The sequence below is a fragment of the Ochotona curzoniae genome, unplaced genomic scaffold (assembly GCF_017591425.1).
Source record: "Ochotona curzoniae isolate NIBS_2020 unplaced genomic scaffold, NIBS_Ocur_1.0 scaffold_4701, whole genome shotgun sequence".
Lineage (NCBI taxonomy): Eukaryota > Metazoa > Chordata > Mammalia > Lagomorpha > Ochotonidae > Ochotona > Ochotona curzoniae.
Window position 1 is genome coordinate 69,645,552 of NW_024467122.1, and position 20,391 is coordinate 69,665,942.

The 20,391-nt window shown below is 43.9% G+C and overlaps 2 protein-coding genes across 7 annotated transcripts in view; one reads left to right on the top strand and one right to left on the bottom strand.

Moving 5' to 3' along the window:
- Window positions 1-4,851, bottom strand: part of DENND4A (DENN domain containing 4A) — a 107,072-nt gene extending 102,221 nt beyond the window's left edge. For 4 of the 6 annotated variants that reach the window (XM_040970075.1, XM_040970076.1, XM_040970074.1 and 1 more), the window contains exon 1: window positions 4,672-4,850. The gene's annotated coding sequence lies outside the window, so the exon portion shown is untranslated. Of the gene's footprint in view, window positions 1-4,671 lie in introns of all 6 variants that reach the window. The other 2 variants (XM_040970073.1, XM_040970077.1) reach the window with 2 other exon arrangements.
- Window positions 4,852-6,577: 1,726 nt separating this feature from the next.
- Window positions 6,578-20,391, top strand: part of RAB11A (RAB11A, member RAS oncogene family) — a 106,590-nt gene continuing 92,776 nt past the window's right edge. Inside the window, exons 1-2 of the mRNA XM_040970083.1 lie at window positions 6,578-6,752; window positions 17,132-17,182. Coding sequence (XP_040826017.1) covers window positions 6,617-6,752; window positions 17,132-17,182 — 187 coding nt within the window. The 5' untranslated portion in view covers window positions 6,578-6,616. The remainder of the gene's footprint in view (window positions 6,753-17,131; window positions 17,183-20,391) is intronic.

Consider the following 20,391-nt stretch of genomic DNA (forward strand, 5'->3'; position numbering starts at 1 on the left):
CAGGCCTTTGGGAAGCGAAGCAAATAATGGGAGTTTCTCTCTCTCCATCTCTGTTTCTGTCTCTCTCAGTTGGCAAATGAACCAACAGATGGAAGTGTGTCTCTCTTTACATTTTAAGTAATTTTTAAATATGGAAAACTGAGTTTTACATATATGCTAACTTTCTATAACATTTCTTTAAATCTAGATTATTAAGAAAAAGTTTATCTATTAATTAATGGGGAAATTACTGCTTTCAGCAGGAAACAGAAGACTCTGCTCTAAGCAGGAAGTCACTCAAATTTTGGACTAAAGCAAAATTGTGGCACTAATTTGTGTTCACACAAAGTTCATCTGGCTCTTGAAGTCCACAAAGTTTAAAGTAGTTTTAGGCAAATACAGCTATAGACACTACTGAAATACTTTCTGAGTCTCAGAAGAAGAATGTAACTATACATATTTTAAGAAAGTCCACTGAAAAGTTCACTACTGGGCTGGTGCGGTGGCACCGCAGGCTAAATCTCCACCCTATGGCACTGGCAACCCATTTAGGTGCCTGTTTGTATCCTGACTGCTACACTTCCCATCCAGTTCCCTACTTCTGGCCTGGGAAAGCAGCAGAGAATGGTCTTTAGGACCCTGCACCCATGCAGGAGACCCAGAGCTTCTAGTTAGCTTAGCATTGGTCATTGTGGTCATCTGGGGAGTGAAGCAGCAGATGGAAGACTTTCTCTATCTCACCTTCTCTCTGTAAAATCTGCCTTTTCAATAAAAATAAATAAATCTTTTTTTAAGTTTATTTATTATTAACAACATACTATAATGCAAAATTACAACTTGGGTACATATTGTCATCGTTCAATACATCTAGAAATGTCAAAAAACAAGCTTACATAATGTCAATTAACTATCTTGAAAATCCTTTTAAAAAAACTGTATGAACCTTAAAGATAGTTTAGGGGCCAAAGTTTTGGCATAACATTTAAGCTGTTGCCCGTAACACCAGATCTCATGGGGTACTGGTTTGGGTACCAGTTGCTCCACTTCCCATCCAACTCCTTGTTAATGTACCTTGGAAAGCAACAGAAATGGACTGAGTCTGTGGACACCAGCACTCATGTAGAGACCTGGAAGAAGCTCAGCAGACAGAAGATATCTGACTGTCTCTCTTCACCGCATCCCCGCCTGCCCAGCCCAAACCCCTGGTCACTCTGCCTTTCAAATAATAAATATTATAGGTACAGGTAAACCACTACAGGATAATCCAAAATACTAATAAACAAGATGAAGAGAAATAAGAGTAGGACAAAAATGAAATGTCAGTGCACACCATTTGGACTGTGCAAAATTGATGACATTAATTTTTGCAGCCATTTGGGGAGTGAACCAGATGAAGATCTGCCTCTCCCTCTCTCCCCATGTCACTATGCCTTTGAAATCAGTGAATAAATACTAAAATAAATACTTACAAATGTCTCATATACAAAACAGTATTACAAAAAATATAAAGAATCTTTATGCTTCTGGTATTTTTGAAAATAAAAACAGCTAAACTGTGTGACTAGCAGTGTTTGGCACCTGCATCCCATTCAGAAGTACCTTCCTGTCCAAGTTTCTCTGCTTCCATTTCAGCTTTGACTAATGGGCACCTGGAAGCCAGCAGATGACAGTTCGAGGATATGGGAGACTCAGATTGGGTTCCTGACTTCTGGCTTCAGCCCGGCCCAGTCCAGCAAGTTGCAGGCATTTGGGGACTGAACTAACATGTGCAAGCTCTGTCTCTGATTTATTTCTTTTGTTCAAGTAAAAATCAATACATAAAAACCCAAACTGCATGAGTTTGTACATGCATATATACTTTAACAAATATATAGAAAGTGCGCTTTTCTCTCTTGCTTACTACTTATTTGTGATTTTAAGTAGATAGAAGTAAAAAGGGAACTAAGTGTCAGATATTTTAAAAATAACAGTAACAACCACAGAGAAACACATATGCAGGTCTCTTAAATGTAAGGTTCCCCTAGCTACAAATAAGTACTGTTCCAACAATTTATTTGCAAACTGTCTGGAACTTAGAACATAATTTCCCATTAAGAATGTTAGGAAAGGGTATAAACACAAGGAAAAGGTACTGCCTGAGGTGGCAGGTTAATAGTATTAAAACAGAAAAAGTAGAACATACATATACTGATAGTACCAAAAAATAAAATAAAAATGCTCTCAGAGTTTAAGGACAGAAGTCATGTTTAGTTTACCTCTTTATCCTCATTGACTAGTAAAACACCTGGTACCTCATAAACATTCACAGGCCACTAACAGATGAAGTTACAAGGAAAAGACTGGAGAAGTCTATTGATAGGACAAAACAGACTGTTTTCTTAAAGTCCATGTATTTATTTACTGATAAGTGGAACAGCAGAGAGAAGGAAAGTCACAGAGAGAGAGAGAGAGAGAGAGAGAGAGAGAGAGAGAGAGAGAGACTGAGATATTTCTATTTGCTGATTCATTCCCCAAAGAGGTACAGCAATCAGGGCTGGAGCATGGAACCAGGAACTCCATCCTGTTTCCTCACATGCATGGCAAGGTCCCAGAACTTGGGCCTTCCGCTGCCTTCTTTAGTGCATTAGCAAGAAGCTAGATTAGGAAGCAGAGGAGAGATGCCTGCATGGCAAGAGGCAGCTTAGTCGGCTGTGCTACATTGTCTGGCCCCCAGAACAGTTTCAATGTAGAAAAGAGAAGCTGGAGAAAAGCAATGTGCATTCATATGCAACAGCCACATAACTGTTATAAGGTTGGTGTTAGTAATTAAGAGAATGTCTTCACCTACATTACCTGTTGTTTCCATTGTTGCGTATTTTAAATAAACACCATATGTGGCTCAATTTTGCTGACAATGAATCATATATAACATTGCTTTTCTATTAGATTTGTATGGAATTTTTCAGGATTTTTTTTCATACGATCCTTCAAAATATTTTATTTCAGTTTTGTAATTACAAAAGTAGCAGTAATAAGAAGGAAAGAAAAAACTAAGCACTATATGAAAATTACCCATTATCCTGTGATGATCCTGAGAACCTATTAATATTTTATTTCCTATTCAATTTTTGCCATTTACAAATAACATGCTACAAATAAGAACCCGGTATCTACTTCTTTATTTTCTGAGATTTTAATCAATATTATATTATACTTTCTCCTGTCAGTAAATATTTTTTAAAAACATACTTTTTAATAGCAACATCCCCCACAAAGAGTCCCACATAACAGCATATTTTGACTTAAAATTTTCTCACTCTGTAATAGCACACTACCTAAGTTAGCTACTTTTTTTTTTTCAAGTTAACTGCTTCTTAAATGTAAAGTTCTATACTGCTCTCTGAGAATTCAAAGTGGTAACTCTGACACTGTGTAATACAGTGTGGAATGCTTGATTCTCCCAACTCCCCCTCAAATTCTACTCAACAATAAACTATCAATCAATCTAGGGCATTAACAAAAAGCAAACAGGGGCAGGCATTTAGCTTCATGGCAAAGACATCAGTTAAGATGCCTGAATCGGAGTGCCTGGGTTTGATTTCTGGCTTGGCTTCATTCCAGCTTGCTGCTAATGCAAACTCTGGGAAGCAACAGTGATGGCAGAAGGGGCTGTGTTTCTGCCTCCCACCAGACTTGGTTTGCGTTCCTGGTGCCCAGGTTTGGCACTGCCCAGTCCCAGCCATTGCTGGCAAGTGGGGAATGCACTAGCAGATGGAAGTTTAATCTCTCTCTCTCTCTCTCTCTCTCTCTCCCTCTAGCTATCTTCTCAAATTTTTTTTTTTTAAATCACAAACTTTGTTTTGCTTTCTTTTTCTACCTCTGGTAGGAAGAAGGAAAGTCCCACTAAAACAGGTTCCTGACAACCAAACAGGCAAGAACAGTGAGTCAATTTTCCTGGTAGAGCCACTTTTGTTTTCCATTCACTATAATGCACCATCACTTTCAAAAGGATAGAAAAAAAGATTTATAATATGCCAAATGTCTCAATCTGTATCATTGCCTAAATTAGGTTTCCATAGTAAGTGGAATGCTTAGAGAAACCCCGAGAACAAAAGATCATGTAAGTAAGATCACTCAACGGGAATACAGTAAGGTTTTTGTCTACCACTTGGCCATTTTTATTATTTTTTGAATGAATAATAAATGTCATGTACCCTCTCCCCTTCTTTTAGCCTCCCAGTTATACCAAATATAATTCAAGTTGCTCAAAGCAGGACAACAATTCCAGGAACTTAAGAATCAATAACTGTTTAAACCGGTGGTAGTTCATGTGGAAAAGTTCACAACAAATCAGCATCAGACTACTAGCACTTCTGCACAAACAGAAAAGTCACACTGCTTCATCAGTTTTCAAAAATGTAAATTTGTGGATGCCAGTTTAAAGTTCCAGCCAAAATTGGCTCACATTTGTTCTCAAATACTGGCTGGGGTCAAGATCAACAAATCAACATCCCTAACAAGCACATGTTTACTAATATCACAGTCTGTGTGTACACATTCAAGAAGATTATGCGATATAGTTGACACGCATTGATGCCACTCTTACTGAGAACTGTGGTTCAAAGAGAAATCATGAAAATGAAGTAAAGCTTTCTAAAATGTCCGCTTCTACCCAAATTAAAATTCCCATAGAAGAAACCAACACAAGCTTACCATTATTCTAGGTTCAAACAGGGTTCAAGCAGCTCGGAAATTCTATATACTTTAGTTTTCAGGACCTGAATTCCAGGACTACTACTATAAAGATACACAGAATAACTTGTCCCAGAGTCCTGACTTATTATACAGATTGTGGGTCTCTAGGGACTCCTCTTTCAATAATCTCAAATGTATTTCAATAGATGAGGGTAACCTGGGCTACGCTGTTTACAGCTGTCTCCGCCTCCTTCCCTCGAGGAGAAGAGGTGGATCCGGGTAAGCAGAAAACAGAATGAACCTCTATCCACGCCCAATAACAGCCCGTCATCCAGCACGATTGGCTCTTTTACACTTGGGCTATTCTCTTCACTAACGTATGTAACACATGTTCAAGAATAGCATATTCACGGAGTAACACAATTTCTACCCTCATGGGTCTCCAGCTGGTTGACACGCGTTTTCTCCTCAAATAAACACATGCCTGTTGACCGATGCCTGTCTCGCTGTCGCCAACAAGAAATAACTGTCCTAGAAGACAAAACCTCTCTCTGAGGCTCCCAGGCACAACCATACGTTGGAGTTAGAAAGCGCACTGGAAGAACAACAAAAATCTCCCAGCACATCTGTCATTTAAAAACCATGATTATGAAAAGCTGTTGCTACGACCCAATTTTAGATCATAAGCCTTTTTTTTTTTCAATTTTCTCCTCCCCTCCAGAAAGCGATTAAACTTCCAAGGGAATGGTGGTCATCAAAAATCAGTCTCCTCTCTCTTCTCTTTAGCCCCCCACACTCCCTCCCCTGCGAATAAAGACTGAAAAAAAAAAATAAATAAAAACTGGCCGCTCGCAGGGCTCAGGCGAACGTGTGCCCGCGAGCCAGGGAGGACTCGGCTGACCACCAGAAGGAAAAGCGGCCTGGGGCGCCCGGACTCCCCGCCACCCCACTGCACCCCGCCCCGCCGCCTGTTTAAAATCCCAAGCAGGTGGGATTCCGGGAAGCCACCTCCGACTTACGTAACGCGGCTTGTCAAAACCCGGCTCCAGGACCTCCCCCGGCCCGCCCCCGCCCCCACCCCCAAACAACAAGCGCCCCAGGCCCGCCTCAAGAGCAAACCTGGAAGGAAAAAACATCGGAGCCCCCCGCGCGCCCGATGCTCCAGCACGGGTGCTCCTCTCAGCAACGCCGCTCCATTCCGGCGCGGAGCGGACCACCGAGCACCGCCGCTGTCCTTCTCGAAGGAAGCCCTCCCTCCCCATCCCCCGGTCCCCGGGCGGGAGGTCCGCGCCGCTAGCCTGAAGCTCCGGCCGCCCAGCCACCCAGCTCCCGCGCCCCTGATTGTCACCTCCCGGGGCCGTGACAGCTCCACATGCCACACCGCTATCCCGCGTGTCACCGCCCCCGCGCTCACCTCCCTTGCTGGCTCCTGGGCGGCCAGCGGGGCGCACTCGGAGAGCGGCGCCCGGTCCCCTCACGCGCGGCCGCGGGACACGAGGGGCTGAATACCGCGGCGCTAAGCCCGCTTAGCTCATCCCCAGCCCGGCGCTCCGCCCTGCGCGGCACCCCCGCCCGCCCAGGCCTGCCGTCTCAGTCAGACGGGACTCCCCCTCCCCTCGCGGTCGCCGAAGCCTCCGCCTCCTTCTCGGGCTCCAGCCGCGGCGGGCGCCGCCACCGGCGCCATCTTGATGGTGACGGAGAAGGCGAGGGGGGCGGGAACCGAGCCCCCAAACGCTAATCGCAGACCGGCTCGACCCGAGGAGGCGGGAGAGGGCCTGGTTAAGGGACGCGGGGTCCTAGCGCCCACTGTGGAACTGGGCGGAGAAAGGCGGGGCCGAGTTGGTGCTCTCGTGACGTGCGGGAGTGTTGGGGAAAAGCTCCGTGATTCCCCCTCAGGTCGGGAGATCCCGAGCCCCAGGCGGGCGTGGGCGAGGCACGCAGTCCCTTCCCCTTTCACTAGCCGATGCACACGCATCCGTCGTCACCAGCTGACCCTGATGAGAATATCCTGACACGGCCCAGCCCGAGCCCAGCGCGGCGTTCTGGACTGCGGCTCCCTCAGAGAGGGCGCGCAGGTTCGCCAGGAAACCCCCTGAGAGGTTAGCAACCACCTGGTAGGTCTCAGTCCCCCACACAGACGGTTTGGTAAAATGGGGAATTCAGAGGGGGTTCTCTAAAAGAAGTACATTGATAAAACATTATTGCCTGAGGGGGTGCATCATTGGAGCTGGACTATTGGAACCTGACGGAGGCTCCACCATTAATGGCTCTTGGCAGATTGCCTCGGAAAAACGAGGATCACCGAGGTGGAGCACCCCCTGCAAGGGGACTCCGAGGGATACGTTGTGCGGCACCCGCACTCAGCATAGTGCCTGAAAGTCTTCAATACAGGTTAGGTTGTTATTTCAGGAACGAAGGGCTAGAGAAACAGGCCCCTAAAAATCCTTAGGGCTTCAAGTCAATGTTTTCTAACATGTCCGAATAGGCCCTCCTTTTACCCGTTGCACTCCTTGCACTATATTCAGTCACTGCATCAACGTTCATTCAGACTCAGAGGAAACTGGTGGTGTGGGAGCCACACAATGTCGGCCTTCAGGGAGCTACAGTCTAGCGGAAGAAAAAAAGACGATAAGTATCTCATCATCATATTTTGAGGGAAAGCACGCCTTAAGAGGTATGAAAACAATTCTGGGACAGTAAATAGCAAAATGGCTTTTTTTTTTTTTTTTTTGAAGCCGTCATTAAAGGAAGGAAGGAGAAGTGTGAGACAGGCTCTTGGGAATTGCTTCAGGCGACATGGAAGACCTTGGGAATGTCCTGCAGTAGGAGAGAGCTTAGCTGTCGACTGAGTGGAATCCATCAGATGGGTTTTCACGGAGTCTCTTGTATAAAGGAGAGAGGTAGCCGGACCTGCCTCCTGGGCCCCTACAAGACAAAATTGGGAAGGATTTGCAGTAGGGGAAAACAGAGCTTGGGTGTTGGAATCAGTGAGGCTTGCACTATGACATCCATACTTGTAGCCCTGGTCATTGGTAGACCGAGGAACTGGATTTAAAGTTTTTTTTTTTTTTTTTTTTAAGTCTTGAGTAGAGTCTTGTTAACACTAAATAAGCCAAAATATATCCTTTCATCTTCATTTTCCTAATTGTGAAGAAGTGAAAATCACATGAAATGCACATGAAAGCCCTGGATCACTGAAAATAGTTAAAATTGTAATTTCTAAGTGTTTTGTGTCATGTTAGCATCACATACAGTTGCCTAGCCAATGCTACTTTATCTCGTATTGAATACAAGTGGCAACTATCAGTCCTTCTTTAGTCATTTTTGTACAATCTGCTACTTAGGGAGAAAAATAGGAACAATGGTAGTTTTGTTATTTATATATGCCTACAATAGCCAACAGAATCAGGACTTCAACCAACCTTTCTGTTTAGAATGCAGGCTTCCCAAGCCCAGTGTAGCCCACTATCCCACAATGGAACAGTTATTAATGTCATTAATGACAGTCATTAATGTATACATTTTTGATGCTGTATTTCCCAGTAACAAAACATGATTTTTAAAATATTTTATAGCATACACAACATGAAATTTTTCATTTTAAATCATGTTTCTGTGTACAGTCCAGTGGCACAAAGTGTGACCATACTGTGTGCAGCTTTCATTCCTGTCCATCTCCAGAGCTTTTTCTCATTTCAGATTGAAATTTTACCTATGAAACACTCATCCCCCATTCTCTCGTACCTCCAGCTGGCACCTGCTATTCTAAGACATGGAGTTTTGGGGGGAGGGGAGGTGCTAATAGTGACATTTTTCTTTTCGCCACCCCACAAGATGGCTCACAAGCTTCATCGTCAGTGGGATTATTGGTTCCAATTGAAGGGTTCAATGGACTGTACCAAATCAGTTTAGAAACCACAACACCCAAGGAAAAAAAGACAGTACATGTCTAGGTCAGATGACTACCTGTGGTACTAGTGAGAAGTACTAGTACAGGAACAGTTCATTTTGAGTGCTGAGGCACTGTTCCATATCCATCACACAGGCTCTCTGGGGTTGTAAGTGAATGCTGCATAATGATTCAGAAGCCAACCTGCCTCTCCTAGTATGTACAACTACTCTAAACTAATGCTATTAATTTCCATTAAAAACAAATAACTCCAACCCTGCATAAATTTAATTTTCCTTTTTTTTAAGGTAGAATCTTTATTTTTTTTAATATTAATTACATGCATTATGTGACACAGTTTCATAGGCTCTGGGATTCCCCCAACCCCTCCCCATACCCTCCCACCATGGTGCATTCCTCCACCTTGTTGCAATATTACAGTTCAAATCATAAATTTAATTTTCAAAATCAGTTTTCTAAAGGGAAGAAAAGAAAGCATGTTTTTTGCCACATTTCCAATAACCAAGCATTCTATAACGTATTGAAGCTCAAAACAAGATCAAGATTTTAAATTTAAAAAGAATGTTTACTTAATTTTATTGGAAATGCAGAAAGAGAGAGTGAGTGAGAAGTCTTCCATCTGCTGTTCATTTCCCAAATGCCTATAGTCCTTAGGGCTGGGCCTTGCAAAGCTGGGAAGTCACTGTAGGTTACGCATGTGGGTGGCAGGGTCCCAAGGACTTGACCCCATCACACAAGCGATGAGAATTGGAATCTGGGAGCACATTAGCAGGAAGCTGGATCCAGAGAGGGTGGAATTAAGACCAGGTCCTCTTCCACAGGAAGAAGGCATCCCAAATAGCAACAACTTCTGTGGCAAACGCCCACTCCAAGATCAAGATTTTGAATCAAGATACTTTTGAGTCAGCAACTTTTTTCAAAACACACCCTGGATGAAGCACTTCAATTCCATTAAACCAAAAGCCAAATATCTGTGTTAAATGAGACTCTTCCTGTTGCCACTTTGTGGTTGCATGAGGCAGTGGTAGTATAAAGGAATAGAAGGAAACTTTAGGGAGTGGTGGACATATTCATACCTTGATTTAGGATGATGGGCTCAAAGGTATATACATATGTCAAATTTATCAAAGTGCACATTGCAAATATGTGTCAATTATGCCTTAATAAAACTATAAATATCTTTCTCCAAAGTTCAGTTAGAAACCTCTCATTCTTTCCACATTGGACAGATTGAGCTTTTCATTGGTTTTCAATGTTGTTAAACTTATTGTCAATTTCTCTTTGGTGAATAGCTTGGCATAGCTAAATATTTGACCAACAGCAGAAAATACTCTTAGTTGGCCCTTAAAAAGCAAGTATTTTCACATCTGCTACAGAGTATCAATTAAAACATTATAGATACATTGTTAATGTTTCAAAAGTTGAAGAGTTTGCAAATGTTCTCTTTTTAATTAGAGAAAATGGTTTCTGAAAGAACGATATGAAAACAGAGAGGAGTAGGTATTTAGCCTGCTAGTGAAGTAGAGTCTGTGTCCCACATAGAAGTTGGGAGTCATTTCCTAATTCTGGCTCCTGACTCCAGCTTCTGGTTAGTGCAAACCCTGGGAGGCAGTGAGAACAGTTGGAGTAATTGGGTTCCTGGCAGCTCTGTGGAAGAATTGGAGTGTAGTCCCAGCTCATGGCTCCTGTCTACCAAAGCCCTGGTTAGTGCAGACTTTTGACAAGTGAACAATCAGATGAAAGAATTCTTTTTCTCTGTTCCTATGCCTCCCAAATAAACTAACTATATATATGTATATAAAAACAGTAGAGGCTGACATTGAGGTGCAGCCTGTTAAACTGCCTGCAACACCAGCATCCCATTTAAGAGCACTCTTTGGGTCCCAGCTACCCTGCTTCCAGCCCAGCTGTTGTTGATGCGCCTAGGGAAACAACAAATGTAAATGCCTGCCACCCATGTGAGAAACCCAGGCTCCTGGCTTCAACCTGACCAGGTCCTAGCTGTGGTAGCCATTTGTAACCAGCAAATGGATGATCTCTGTCTGTCCTTTTTTCTCTGTCACTCTGTCTTTTAAATAAGTAAAATAAATCCTTAAAAAAAAATCTTTAAGCAGTGGAAAACTACTAAGAGTATTTGTACACTCAGGAAGTCTCTTTAAGTATCTCAGTGCCCTTAACTGTCTTATCATAATACTCTTCAACACACCACTGTAGTCACATTAAACAAACCCTAAGTGTTACTTGGGCAAGGGATTTCAACATTGAAGACTTGAACCAGATAGAAAAGAGTGACCTATACATTTCAGCCCCCATGCCATTTCTGCAATCTTGTCGTCTTTTACATCTGAAAATTCATCTGGCCATTTCTTAAAGTTCTATTCAAAACTTTAACTTTTCTGATCTTTCATTTGTTTGAAAGACAGAGAGACACAACCATTCTCTCTATGGGTTCATTCTCCAAATGCCCACACAACTGCAGCTAAATCAGGCTGAAGCAAGGACTCCCAATACATTCTGGATTTTCTGCATGAGTGACAGGAACCCAAATATTTGAGCCATCACCTGCTGTTTCCCAAACTGCACATTAGCCAGATGATGAAATTGGATGCTCAGGAGGGACTCGAACCCAGACCCTCTCATTGGAGATGCTGGCATCCCAAATGGAGTCTCAGCCACTGCTCGAAATGTCTGCCCCCATATTTCTTCAAAGTTATTTTTAAACACTGTGGGTTGAATCACACATGAAGGAAAGCTATAAAGCCAACAGCCACTTAAAGCACTAGAAGCTCAAGCTATTGTACAACCTCATCTCCACCTGTGAAATCTGTGCAACTTAATTGCTGTACCAGAAGTTTTCCATGTCTTCATATGGAAACTTGGAAGCTTCTATAAAGCAAGCCTCACAATTCTCTGTTCCAGGGCTTCCATATTGGGAGAAAACCTTTCGCCAAGGATTTATGATTTCTCAGAAACTCTGGATATATCCTGAAGTAGAACACACATTGTACTCACTGTAAAACAGTGTTGAGAGTCACTGACATTCCAATGTCTTCAATCCACAGACTGGAATTGATTAACCCTGTGGTCAAATGATTGATTCACTTTAAAAAACACAAAATCTGATTAAATTATCTTTGATAGGCTACCTGCTTTGCTTGCAAGACTAATAGTAAGGAATATCACTTTAGGGGTCCAGCACAGTAGGCTAGTGGCTAAAGTCCTTGCCTTGTGTGTGCTGGGATCCCATATAGGGCGCCGGTTCTAATCCTGGCAGCCCCACTTCCCATCTAGCTCCCTGCTTGAGGCCTGGGAAGGCAGTCAAGGATGGCCCAAAGCCTCTGCATGGGAGACCCAGAAGAAGCTCTTAGCTCCTGCCTTTGAATTGGCACAACTCTGGCCATTGTAGCCACTTGGGGAATGAATCAGTGGATGGAAAATCTTCCTTTCTGTTTCTCCTCGTCTCTATATATCTGACTTTCCAGTAAAAATTTAAAAATAAATCTTAAAAAAAGAAATATTATTTAAGAAGTGACACATTTTTAACCTGATGCTTGAGAGCAGTGGCTAACGGGCAGGCAAGAGACAGCAGCTAAGTCTTTGCCCTTTTGGTGGCCATCTGAGAAGTCATCCTTGACTCAGCACTTTTTCACAACTTTGAAAATTATCACTTCTCAACATTCTCGAGTTAATCGCCTTACCTCCTTCAACAACTTCTTATAAAATTCAGTTTTTGCTTTTATAATGATCTGCAAAGGAAAATTACTTTTAGAAGTGTCTTCTTAAATGTAACTGTTCATAGAAAAGAATATCCTTTGACTTTACGTGTTAAACCCTTTCTTTATAGCTTCTTAACAAATCCATTTCAGTTAGCATTTATATGCAAACAAGACACTGGGCAGAGACAGAAAGAAGAAAAATGATAGATAAGCATATATTAGGACCAAAAAGGCTTGTTCGGCATGGAACTTCAGTGTCAGACTGTGACAGATTGTACAAGTGAATAAACTTGTTGCTGTGGAAGCCGAGGGGATCTGAGTGATTAAGTCTCACCATGAAGATTTGAAGGTGCAAAGTAGATAGCATTTGAACCAAATCTAAGAGTACTTCGATTTTCTAGGAAAGGTGAGGACATCATTGTCAATAGCTGAAGGTGATACCTGCAAGAAAAACTTTTTTTTTTTTGAGTCTTTGTAACAGACATCACAAATGAAAGAGATGCTCATAAATTGTTGCAACACTTTGATGGTCTTTGGGAGTGGCCAAAGGTTACAATTATTTGGAAGGATGGATATCTGTGCTGACTTGCAGGAAATGAGTCAGCTTTTCGCCTGTGCTTTGCACTGCTGTGACAGCTAGGCTATTTGGGAAACACGAAGCTGAACAAATCAGACCTCATGAGGCTTTTCTTTTTATTGACTGGTTCAGATGTGCATCCTGCAAGGGTAGACAACAGAGAGACACCCTTTTCATTGTCAAGGTTTAAGGAACTCTGCCAGCAAAAACGGAAACACCTGCAATTCAAAAGAATAAACACACACACACACACACACACACACACACACACACACACACACACACACTTCTGTTTTCTGCATAATATCTCAGAAGAGGAGAGCCACATCTGTAGTTTGTTTCTCTCTGTCTTCATGCTTCAGGATTGTGCCCAAAGAAAGTCTAGGTAACAGGCTCTGTAAAAATTAGGAGTGCCTTTCCAACTTTTCACATCCAAATGCATTTTTCCTTTACTTCAATTTCCCCAGGATTCTTTGAAGTTCAACCATCTATTCAACTGCCTCCAAAGAGCTCAGTTCTAAGTACACCTGAAACTCAACATTTTCAAAGGTGAACTTATTGTCTTTGCCCTATACTTGTTATTCCGAAATCCTCTGACTTCCTTGTTTATTTTTTAAAGATTTATTTATTTATTCATTCAAAAGGCAGAAAGGAGAGATCTCCCATTTACTGGTTCGTTCCCCAGCTTCTGCTGTTATCCTAGCTGCAGTGGCTAGAAAGCCAGGAGCCAGAACTCCATACAGCGGGTCTTTCTTGTGATAGTCCAAGCACTCAGGCTAACGTTCCCCACTGCTTTCCCAAGGTGTACAGCAGGGAGCCATATTGGAAGTGGGGACTCAAAGCAACATGCATGTGGGATTCCGGCATATGTACCATCAGTCTCTCTGATTTATTAACTATCATCCAGTATGCAGGTAGTCACAAAAGCTAGCACCTGAGACTCAGTACCCCCTTTTTGTTCATTAAGAGGCACTTAGTCAATGACTAAAGCCAACTGATGGCTTCCTTAAGAAATACAGCATCCTTCCTCGCCTTTCCATCTGCGCTGCCTCTGACCTAACTTACACCCTTTACGTGAAATCTTAACAGATATCATCTAATTGGATTTCCTATCTCCTGTCTTCCCTCTCCAATGCATGCATTCTTGTGTTTTTAAGCTGATCTTTCTATAGAAGAAATATGATTGGCTGTTCCAGTCCTAGTTGGAAGTTACCAGCTTCTTCCTTACCTTTTGTTCTGAAAGTTCTTTCTGGAAAGTTCTTTGGTGTCCAGTCTCGATATTCCCTAAGAAGAACGGGCTGATAGGGGTTGTATTCATCTTTCCTCTGCCCATCCCTAGTTTCTCATTGGAACATTTTCAAGCTGACAAAGCAAGGATTTGTCAGAGTTACATAGAGAAAGACACAAAGACGGAAGGAAGGAAGGAAGGAAGGAAGGAAAGAAAGAAAGAAAGAAGGAAGAAAGAAGGAAAGAAAGAAAGAAAGAAAGAAAGAAAGAAAGAAAGAAAGAGAGAGAGAAAGAAAGAAAGAAAGAAAGAAAGAAAGAAAGAAAGAAAGAAAGAAAGAAAGAAAGAAAGAAAGAAAGAAAGAAAGAAAGAAAGAAAGAAAGAAATCCTCCTCGACCAGCTGGCCCACTCCCCAAATGGCTGCAATAGCTAAGGTGGACCAGGCTGAAGCTAGCAGTCCAGAGCTTCCTCCAGATCTCCCACATGGGTCCTGGAGCTCAAGCACTTGGTCTTATCTTCTGCTGTCATCCTAGGCATAGCAGTAGGGAGCCAAATCAAAAGTTGGAGCAGCTGAGCCCTGACAGGGGTTTACATGAGATACTGGCACTACAAGTGGTGGCTTTACCCATTAAACCACAACACCAGTCTGAACACAGGGATCTTAATTGAGAGAAAACATTTAAGGCTCTGTTGCCCACCTGGTCACCTTTTTAACACATGTGCATACACAATATTAGATCAGTGCTGTGGTTTGAATAAAACGAGGCTCTTGAAGTCAGGCATAGATGGGTGAAATTTTCATCCAATTACCATATTCAGGAGATAAGCTTAGTGGGAGAGCCTCATTTAGTAGGAGATCTTTGGGGGAAAACCCTCAGATCTTCCCAGATCCTGAATATAGCCCAGCCATGCTTTCTGCTTCCTGGCTCACAGTGTAGTTGTTCCATACACATGTTCCTTGCTTTGGGATACTCTGTGCCACCCCAGGGCTCTGCCAACAGGAGCAACATTGCTAGCTGCCAAACTATTGGAACCACTGGCCTTGGATGGGGAGCCTCAGAAAATGTGAGCTGAAACATGCCTATTTTCTTCACAAGTAGTTTGTGTTGGGTATTTTGTTGCAATAACAAAAAGCTGACTAGTGCAATTAGTTGGTTATATCAAGGACAAAGTAAACCCAGAAGGGAAAAACTCTAACAATTAGCTCATTCACTCTTTGAAAAGTAACAGCTTTTTAAAAATAAATATTTAAATTTGAAGCAAAAAAAAAAGATCTATAAGATCCCTTGAGAAGTGGTTTTTCTGTTAATTAAATGATCCCACAGGCTGTTTTAAGCTCTCTAGTATCAGCATTACTGTACTATCTCAAAGGAATTGATATCCTTCTTCTATATTTTCTATTCATAACCCTGCATGATTTCCTATTTGGTTATAATTATCTTAACAGCATGTTTAATAAATGTCATTTTATTCATTTAATAAAATTTAGAGATAATAATAAAGTACAGCATTTAAAATGATGTTCAAAAGGAAACAGAAAGAAGTTGAGTTGAGGCTTTTATTCGAATGTGTTTGAATTGAAATGAAAGAAGGACTTTTAGGAAGACAACGCCATAGGGCAGTGCTGTCAAACTGCAACCTGCCTGTGCAGTTGCCTGTCTGGAAGGTGATGGACGATGAGCAGAAGAAAATAGAACTGTGGCATTCTCTTTTTACATTATTTTTCAAGAAGATTTATTTATTTGAGAAGCAGAGTTATAGGGAGACAGAGAGAGAGAGCATCCATCCACTGGTTCGCCTACTAAATGACTGCAATGGCCAAGGTGGAGGCAGGCACAAACCAGGAGCTACATCAGCGTCTCCCATTTGTATGTTAGGGGCCCAAGGACTTGGGCCATCTTCTGCTGCTTATCCAGACTTGTTAGCAGGGAGCTGGATTAGAAGTGGAGCAGCTGGGAATTGAACCAGTGCTCATATGGGATACTAGCATCACATGCAGAGACTTAACCCATTGCATCACAGTGTCAACTTCAGATCCATAAAATTGCTGATTTAGGGATGAAAATTATCTCTAAAAGTATGTCAGAAAGTTTTTGGGTAAATGGAATTAGAAGATAAGTTTATTTTGATGCAAACATTTTTTAGAATCCATGTATACTTTCTTCATGATATGCATATTCCATGAACTTTAAGAAAAATTGCATGCATGACCTAAAATTATAACACAATTACATTTTTTCTTAAATTCCATTTCCCATGAACTGCTTGAAGTACCCCTTATGTAACAATACAGATTACTAAAAAACAAAATTTTGTTTTTAATTTGAAATACAGAGAGACAGAGAATGTTCCCACCCTAGTTCACTCCACAGAGGCAGGTGATGGCCAGGGCTGGGCTTGTCTGAGCTAGGCTAAGTCTGGGAATCATGGGAATGCAGTTTAGGTCTCCCAGATGTGTAGTAGGGACTCAACTACTAGTACACCACCTGTTGCTTCCTAGGGATTGCATCAGCAGGAAGCTAGACTCAGGAGTGGAGGTGGGATTCAAACCCAGGCATTCCTATATGGTGTCCCAAGCAGCAGCTTAGCTGCCAGGTCACATGTCCACTGTAACTCACATCACTTTTAACTAACTGTATGCTGAAAGAGAATAGAGGATCTGTGGCGTTATGAAAATAGAAAAAAAAATTTATTCTTTCATCTCAGAGTTTCGTGATGACTACATGAATCAAGGCAATTTTTGCTATAAGACAAGGGCCAAAAATTGAAACACTAGTGATATTATAAATCATCACTGATTATCAAGGAAAATCTTGAGGGTGGAGTTCAGGTAACACATAAGAAAATTGGACAGCAGTAGGACTAAATGGACTGAGTTAAATAATAATTGCATAGGGTAGCCCCCTGGCCGCATGGAGGGTGTTGGAGGGGGACATCCTCCCCCAACTGGGTTCAGGGGCACGCTCTGGGAATTTGGGGTTACAGATTTGCAGGGAGATTGGTATATCACACAGGTGAGGGTGAGTGATGACCTGTGTATTCATGCCCAGGTGAGGAATTACTGCTGAGGGACGTCCTTGGAAAAGGCCATTGTACTGTAGGTAAGGAATGACTCCAGAGGGACTCCCAAGGACAAATCCACTGTATTTGCAGGTAAGTGAGAGGACCGAGACCTAGCGGTTTGAAGGGGAGAGACTGGAAGACTTTTATGGGTTAGACCAATGTATCAACCCATGTGGGAGTTCTGAGCTGGGCTTGTTAGCATGGAACATTGCTGACCACCACACACCAACCCACATGAATACTAGGGCTAGGGGACTGTCTGGCAGGGCAGGATCCCAGTAATTGACAGTGAGAATTGAAACAGTTGGATGGGTCACACTGGACAAGGGCAATGACACTAACCAGCACACAAAAGAACCAGGTTTGGGGGTATTCGAGGGTATGCTGTGGGGGATATGTGGGCCAAACCCTATGGAAATAAAAGTTATTGTGGCTGGTTAGCTTAAGAGTTTTGGGATGGTGAGGGGCTGAGCTAGGTGTGACCATAGAATCCACCAACACTCACTGGTACAGGGACTGGGGACAGCCTGGGCAGGCCCATGTGGCAGCACCTGCATGAACACACTAAAACAAGGTGTGGGGCAGGCTGGGCCACAACATCCATCAGCTTATACAAAGGCTGGGATGGAGGGGGCAAGCTGTGCCGGGCTATGCCGGGCACCTAGGGCATGTGTGAGATCTGATTCTGGGAGTGAGCCAAGTGTGGCAACCCCCGTTGGGCCATAGCTACTCCTTGCAACCACATGGTCCAGGCCTGGGACTCAGGTAAGCTGGGCAAGGTAGCTCCAACTGTTGGCTAATGGGTGAGTTGGTTTTGGAAGGGGGTAGTCCAGGCAGGGCTGAGAGACTTCAGCCCACTGGCAAATACAGAAACCAGGCTGCGGCACACGTCATGGTGAACTAGGTTGCCACACCTGCCGATTTGCATGAGCCAGGGACAGGAGCAGACTGATCATGGCCAGGAACCAGCACCCACCAGCGAGAGTTGAAACTGGGGGCTGACTGGGTCAGGCCAGGCTGTAGCATCCAGAGGCAAAAGCCAAGATAGGTGAGGGGCTATGCCAAGATGGGTCAGAGCAACCAACTGACACAAGCAAGATCTGTGGCTGGAAACAGGCCTGGCTGGAGAGCTAAGGGCTCTGGTTGGGTTGTGGTTCCCACTGGTGAACAAGACAGCCAGAGTCAGGGCTGAATTGTGAACTGGACATTACTGCAGTCTCCTTTGGCACAAGTGTGTCTGGGGTCTGGAAGTGTGCCAGGCTGGGCTAGACTCCAGCACCCACTGGAGCTTGTGGGAACCAGGATGGATATAGAATGGGCTGGGCCAGGTTTTTGTCCCTACGGAGCCATGAATGAGCTGTGTCTGGGTGTGGACCAGGCTTGGTTGGGCTGTAGCATCCAGTGTAAGAACCAGAATGGGTTGAAGGCCAGTCAGGAAAGGCCACTGTTCCTGCTAGGACAGGAGGCAGACTAAGTAGGGCTGGCCCATGGATCCACTGATGAGTGCAAGATGTGGCAATGGGAGAGATTCTGATTTAGGCGCTTAGGGAACTTTGGGACACAGTCCCTGCAGTTGAGCACAAGAACCATGATAGGGAGCAGCCCAGACCAGGTCAGGGAATGGTACCCACTGGCATACATTTGGTTCTTGTCTGGGGCAGGCCAGGCAGGGCCAGTTCACACCAACTGCTGGCAAATCTGAGAACTAGTGTGGTGTTTGAGTCATGGCGGGTTGAGCCATAATACCAGCCAGTTCACATTGGGGCTGCCTGGGTTTGGCTGGGCAAGGCTGTAACCACCACTAGCCTGAGCTAGAATTGGGGGTGGGGAGACTGCCAGGTTGGGCCAAGCTATAGCACCCACTGGCAAATACTGAGGTGAGGCAGGCCATGCCAGATTTGGCCACAGTACCCAACCAGCACACATGAGACCTGGGAGGGTAGGGTAGGTATGGAGTGAACATGGTGGGTGGGGGGGGTTGCATGGGGCTCCCATGCTGGACTACCACTCCCACTGGTAAGTGTGAGAGCTGAGACTGGGAGAAGACCAGGCTTAGGTAGGGCTACAACACCTGCTGGCCTGCATGTGAGCTGGTTTGAGGGAAAGCCAGGCTCAGTTGTCTATTCCTACTGGTGCATGCATAAGTCAGGGTAGGTGTGGGTTAATTGGGCTTTGCTGCAGCATCAGCTGGTACTGGGGGCTAATTCTGTCTAGCTAACCTGCAGAACCACCTGCAGAGTGCAGGATCCAGGAGTGGGAGTGGGTCCATTAGAGAAAGAGTGGGCACCTCCCTCTTGGGTTGCCACTCTGACTGGTGAGCACAAAAACAAGAACTAGGGGCAGGCATGGCTAGACAGAGAGTGGCATCCACCAGCACATGTGTGGACTGGATAGTGGGGCTGGTTGGTTTGAACTATGATCCAATGCCCATTGACATTTATGAAAGCTGAATGGGATGTGGGACAGACTGAACCTGTCTGCTGTACATATTGGCAAGCCTGGGAACCAAGGCAGGGGGCAGGCCTAGAAGGGGTTATTGCAGGTCACTCTGACTAGGCTGCAGTTCCCACCTGTTTGTTTAGGGCTGAGTGTGTGGTGGGCAGGATTGGGCTGGGGTGCAACACTCATTGGTTTGCATGGAAGACAGGGCTGGAAACAGAACTGATCCAGCAATTGCAACCACCCAAATATGCATAAACTGATTTGGGTAACAGACTGTGCTGGACCCTGTATTGACAAGCAAACACAAGAATCGGGTCTGGGATCACCTTAGATGAGGTGTCTCTGGGGATACCCCGAACTAAACTGCTGGGCTCAGAACTCCGACCATGGAGAGAATTTTAGGTTCCATCATCTAACCATGGCGTGCAGGTGTCAGAGCTGGACCTCCTCAGTGGCTTGGAGCAGTGGACAGCATATCCAGGTGTACGTGGAGTATTATGGCAGTACATTAGAACCTGCACAGGACAGCTGGTACCGTAATAGAGGACAGAGTACAGAACAAATTGATCAACTACCCTAGCCAAGAGTTGGCAGTAAAAATCGGGGCAAACGGAGGCCATCCTCTACTGCCTCCTAACATGCATGCTAGTAGGAAGATAAATCCAAAACAGTAGAGCCAGGGCTCAATCTAGGCACTCTGGTATGGGATGTGACCAGCCCAGCTGGGGCCCAGGACACAAAATGCCCACCCCTAAATTTAGGTTTTAATTATGCTTTTTTGGTGAACTTTTTTGAAATCCTCTTG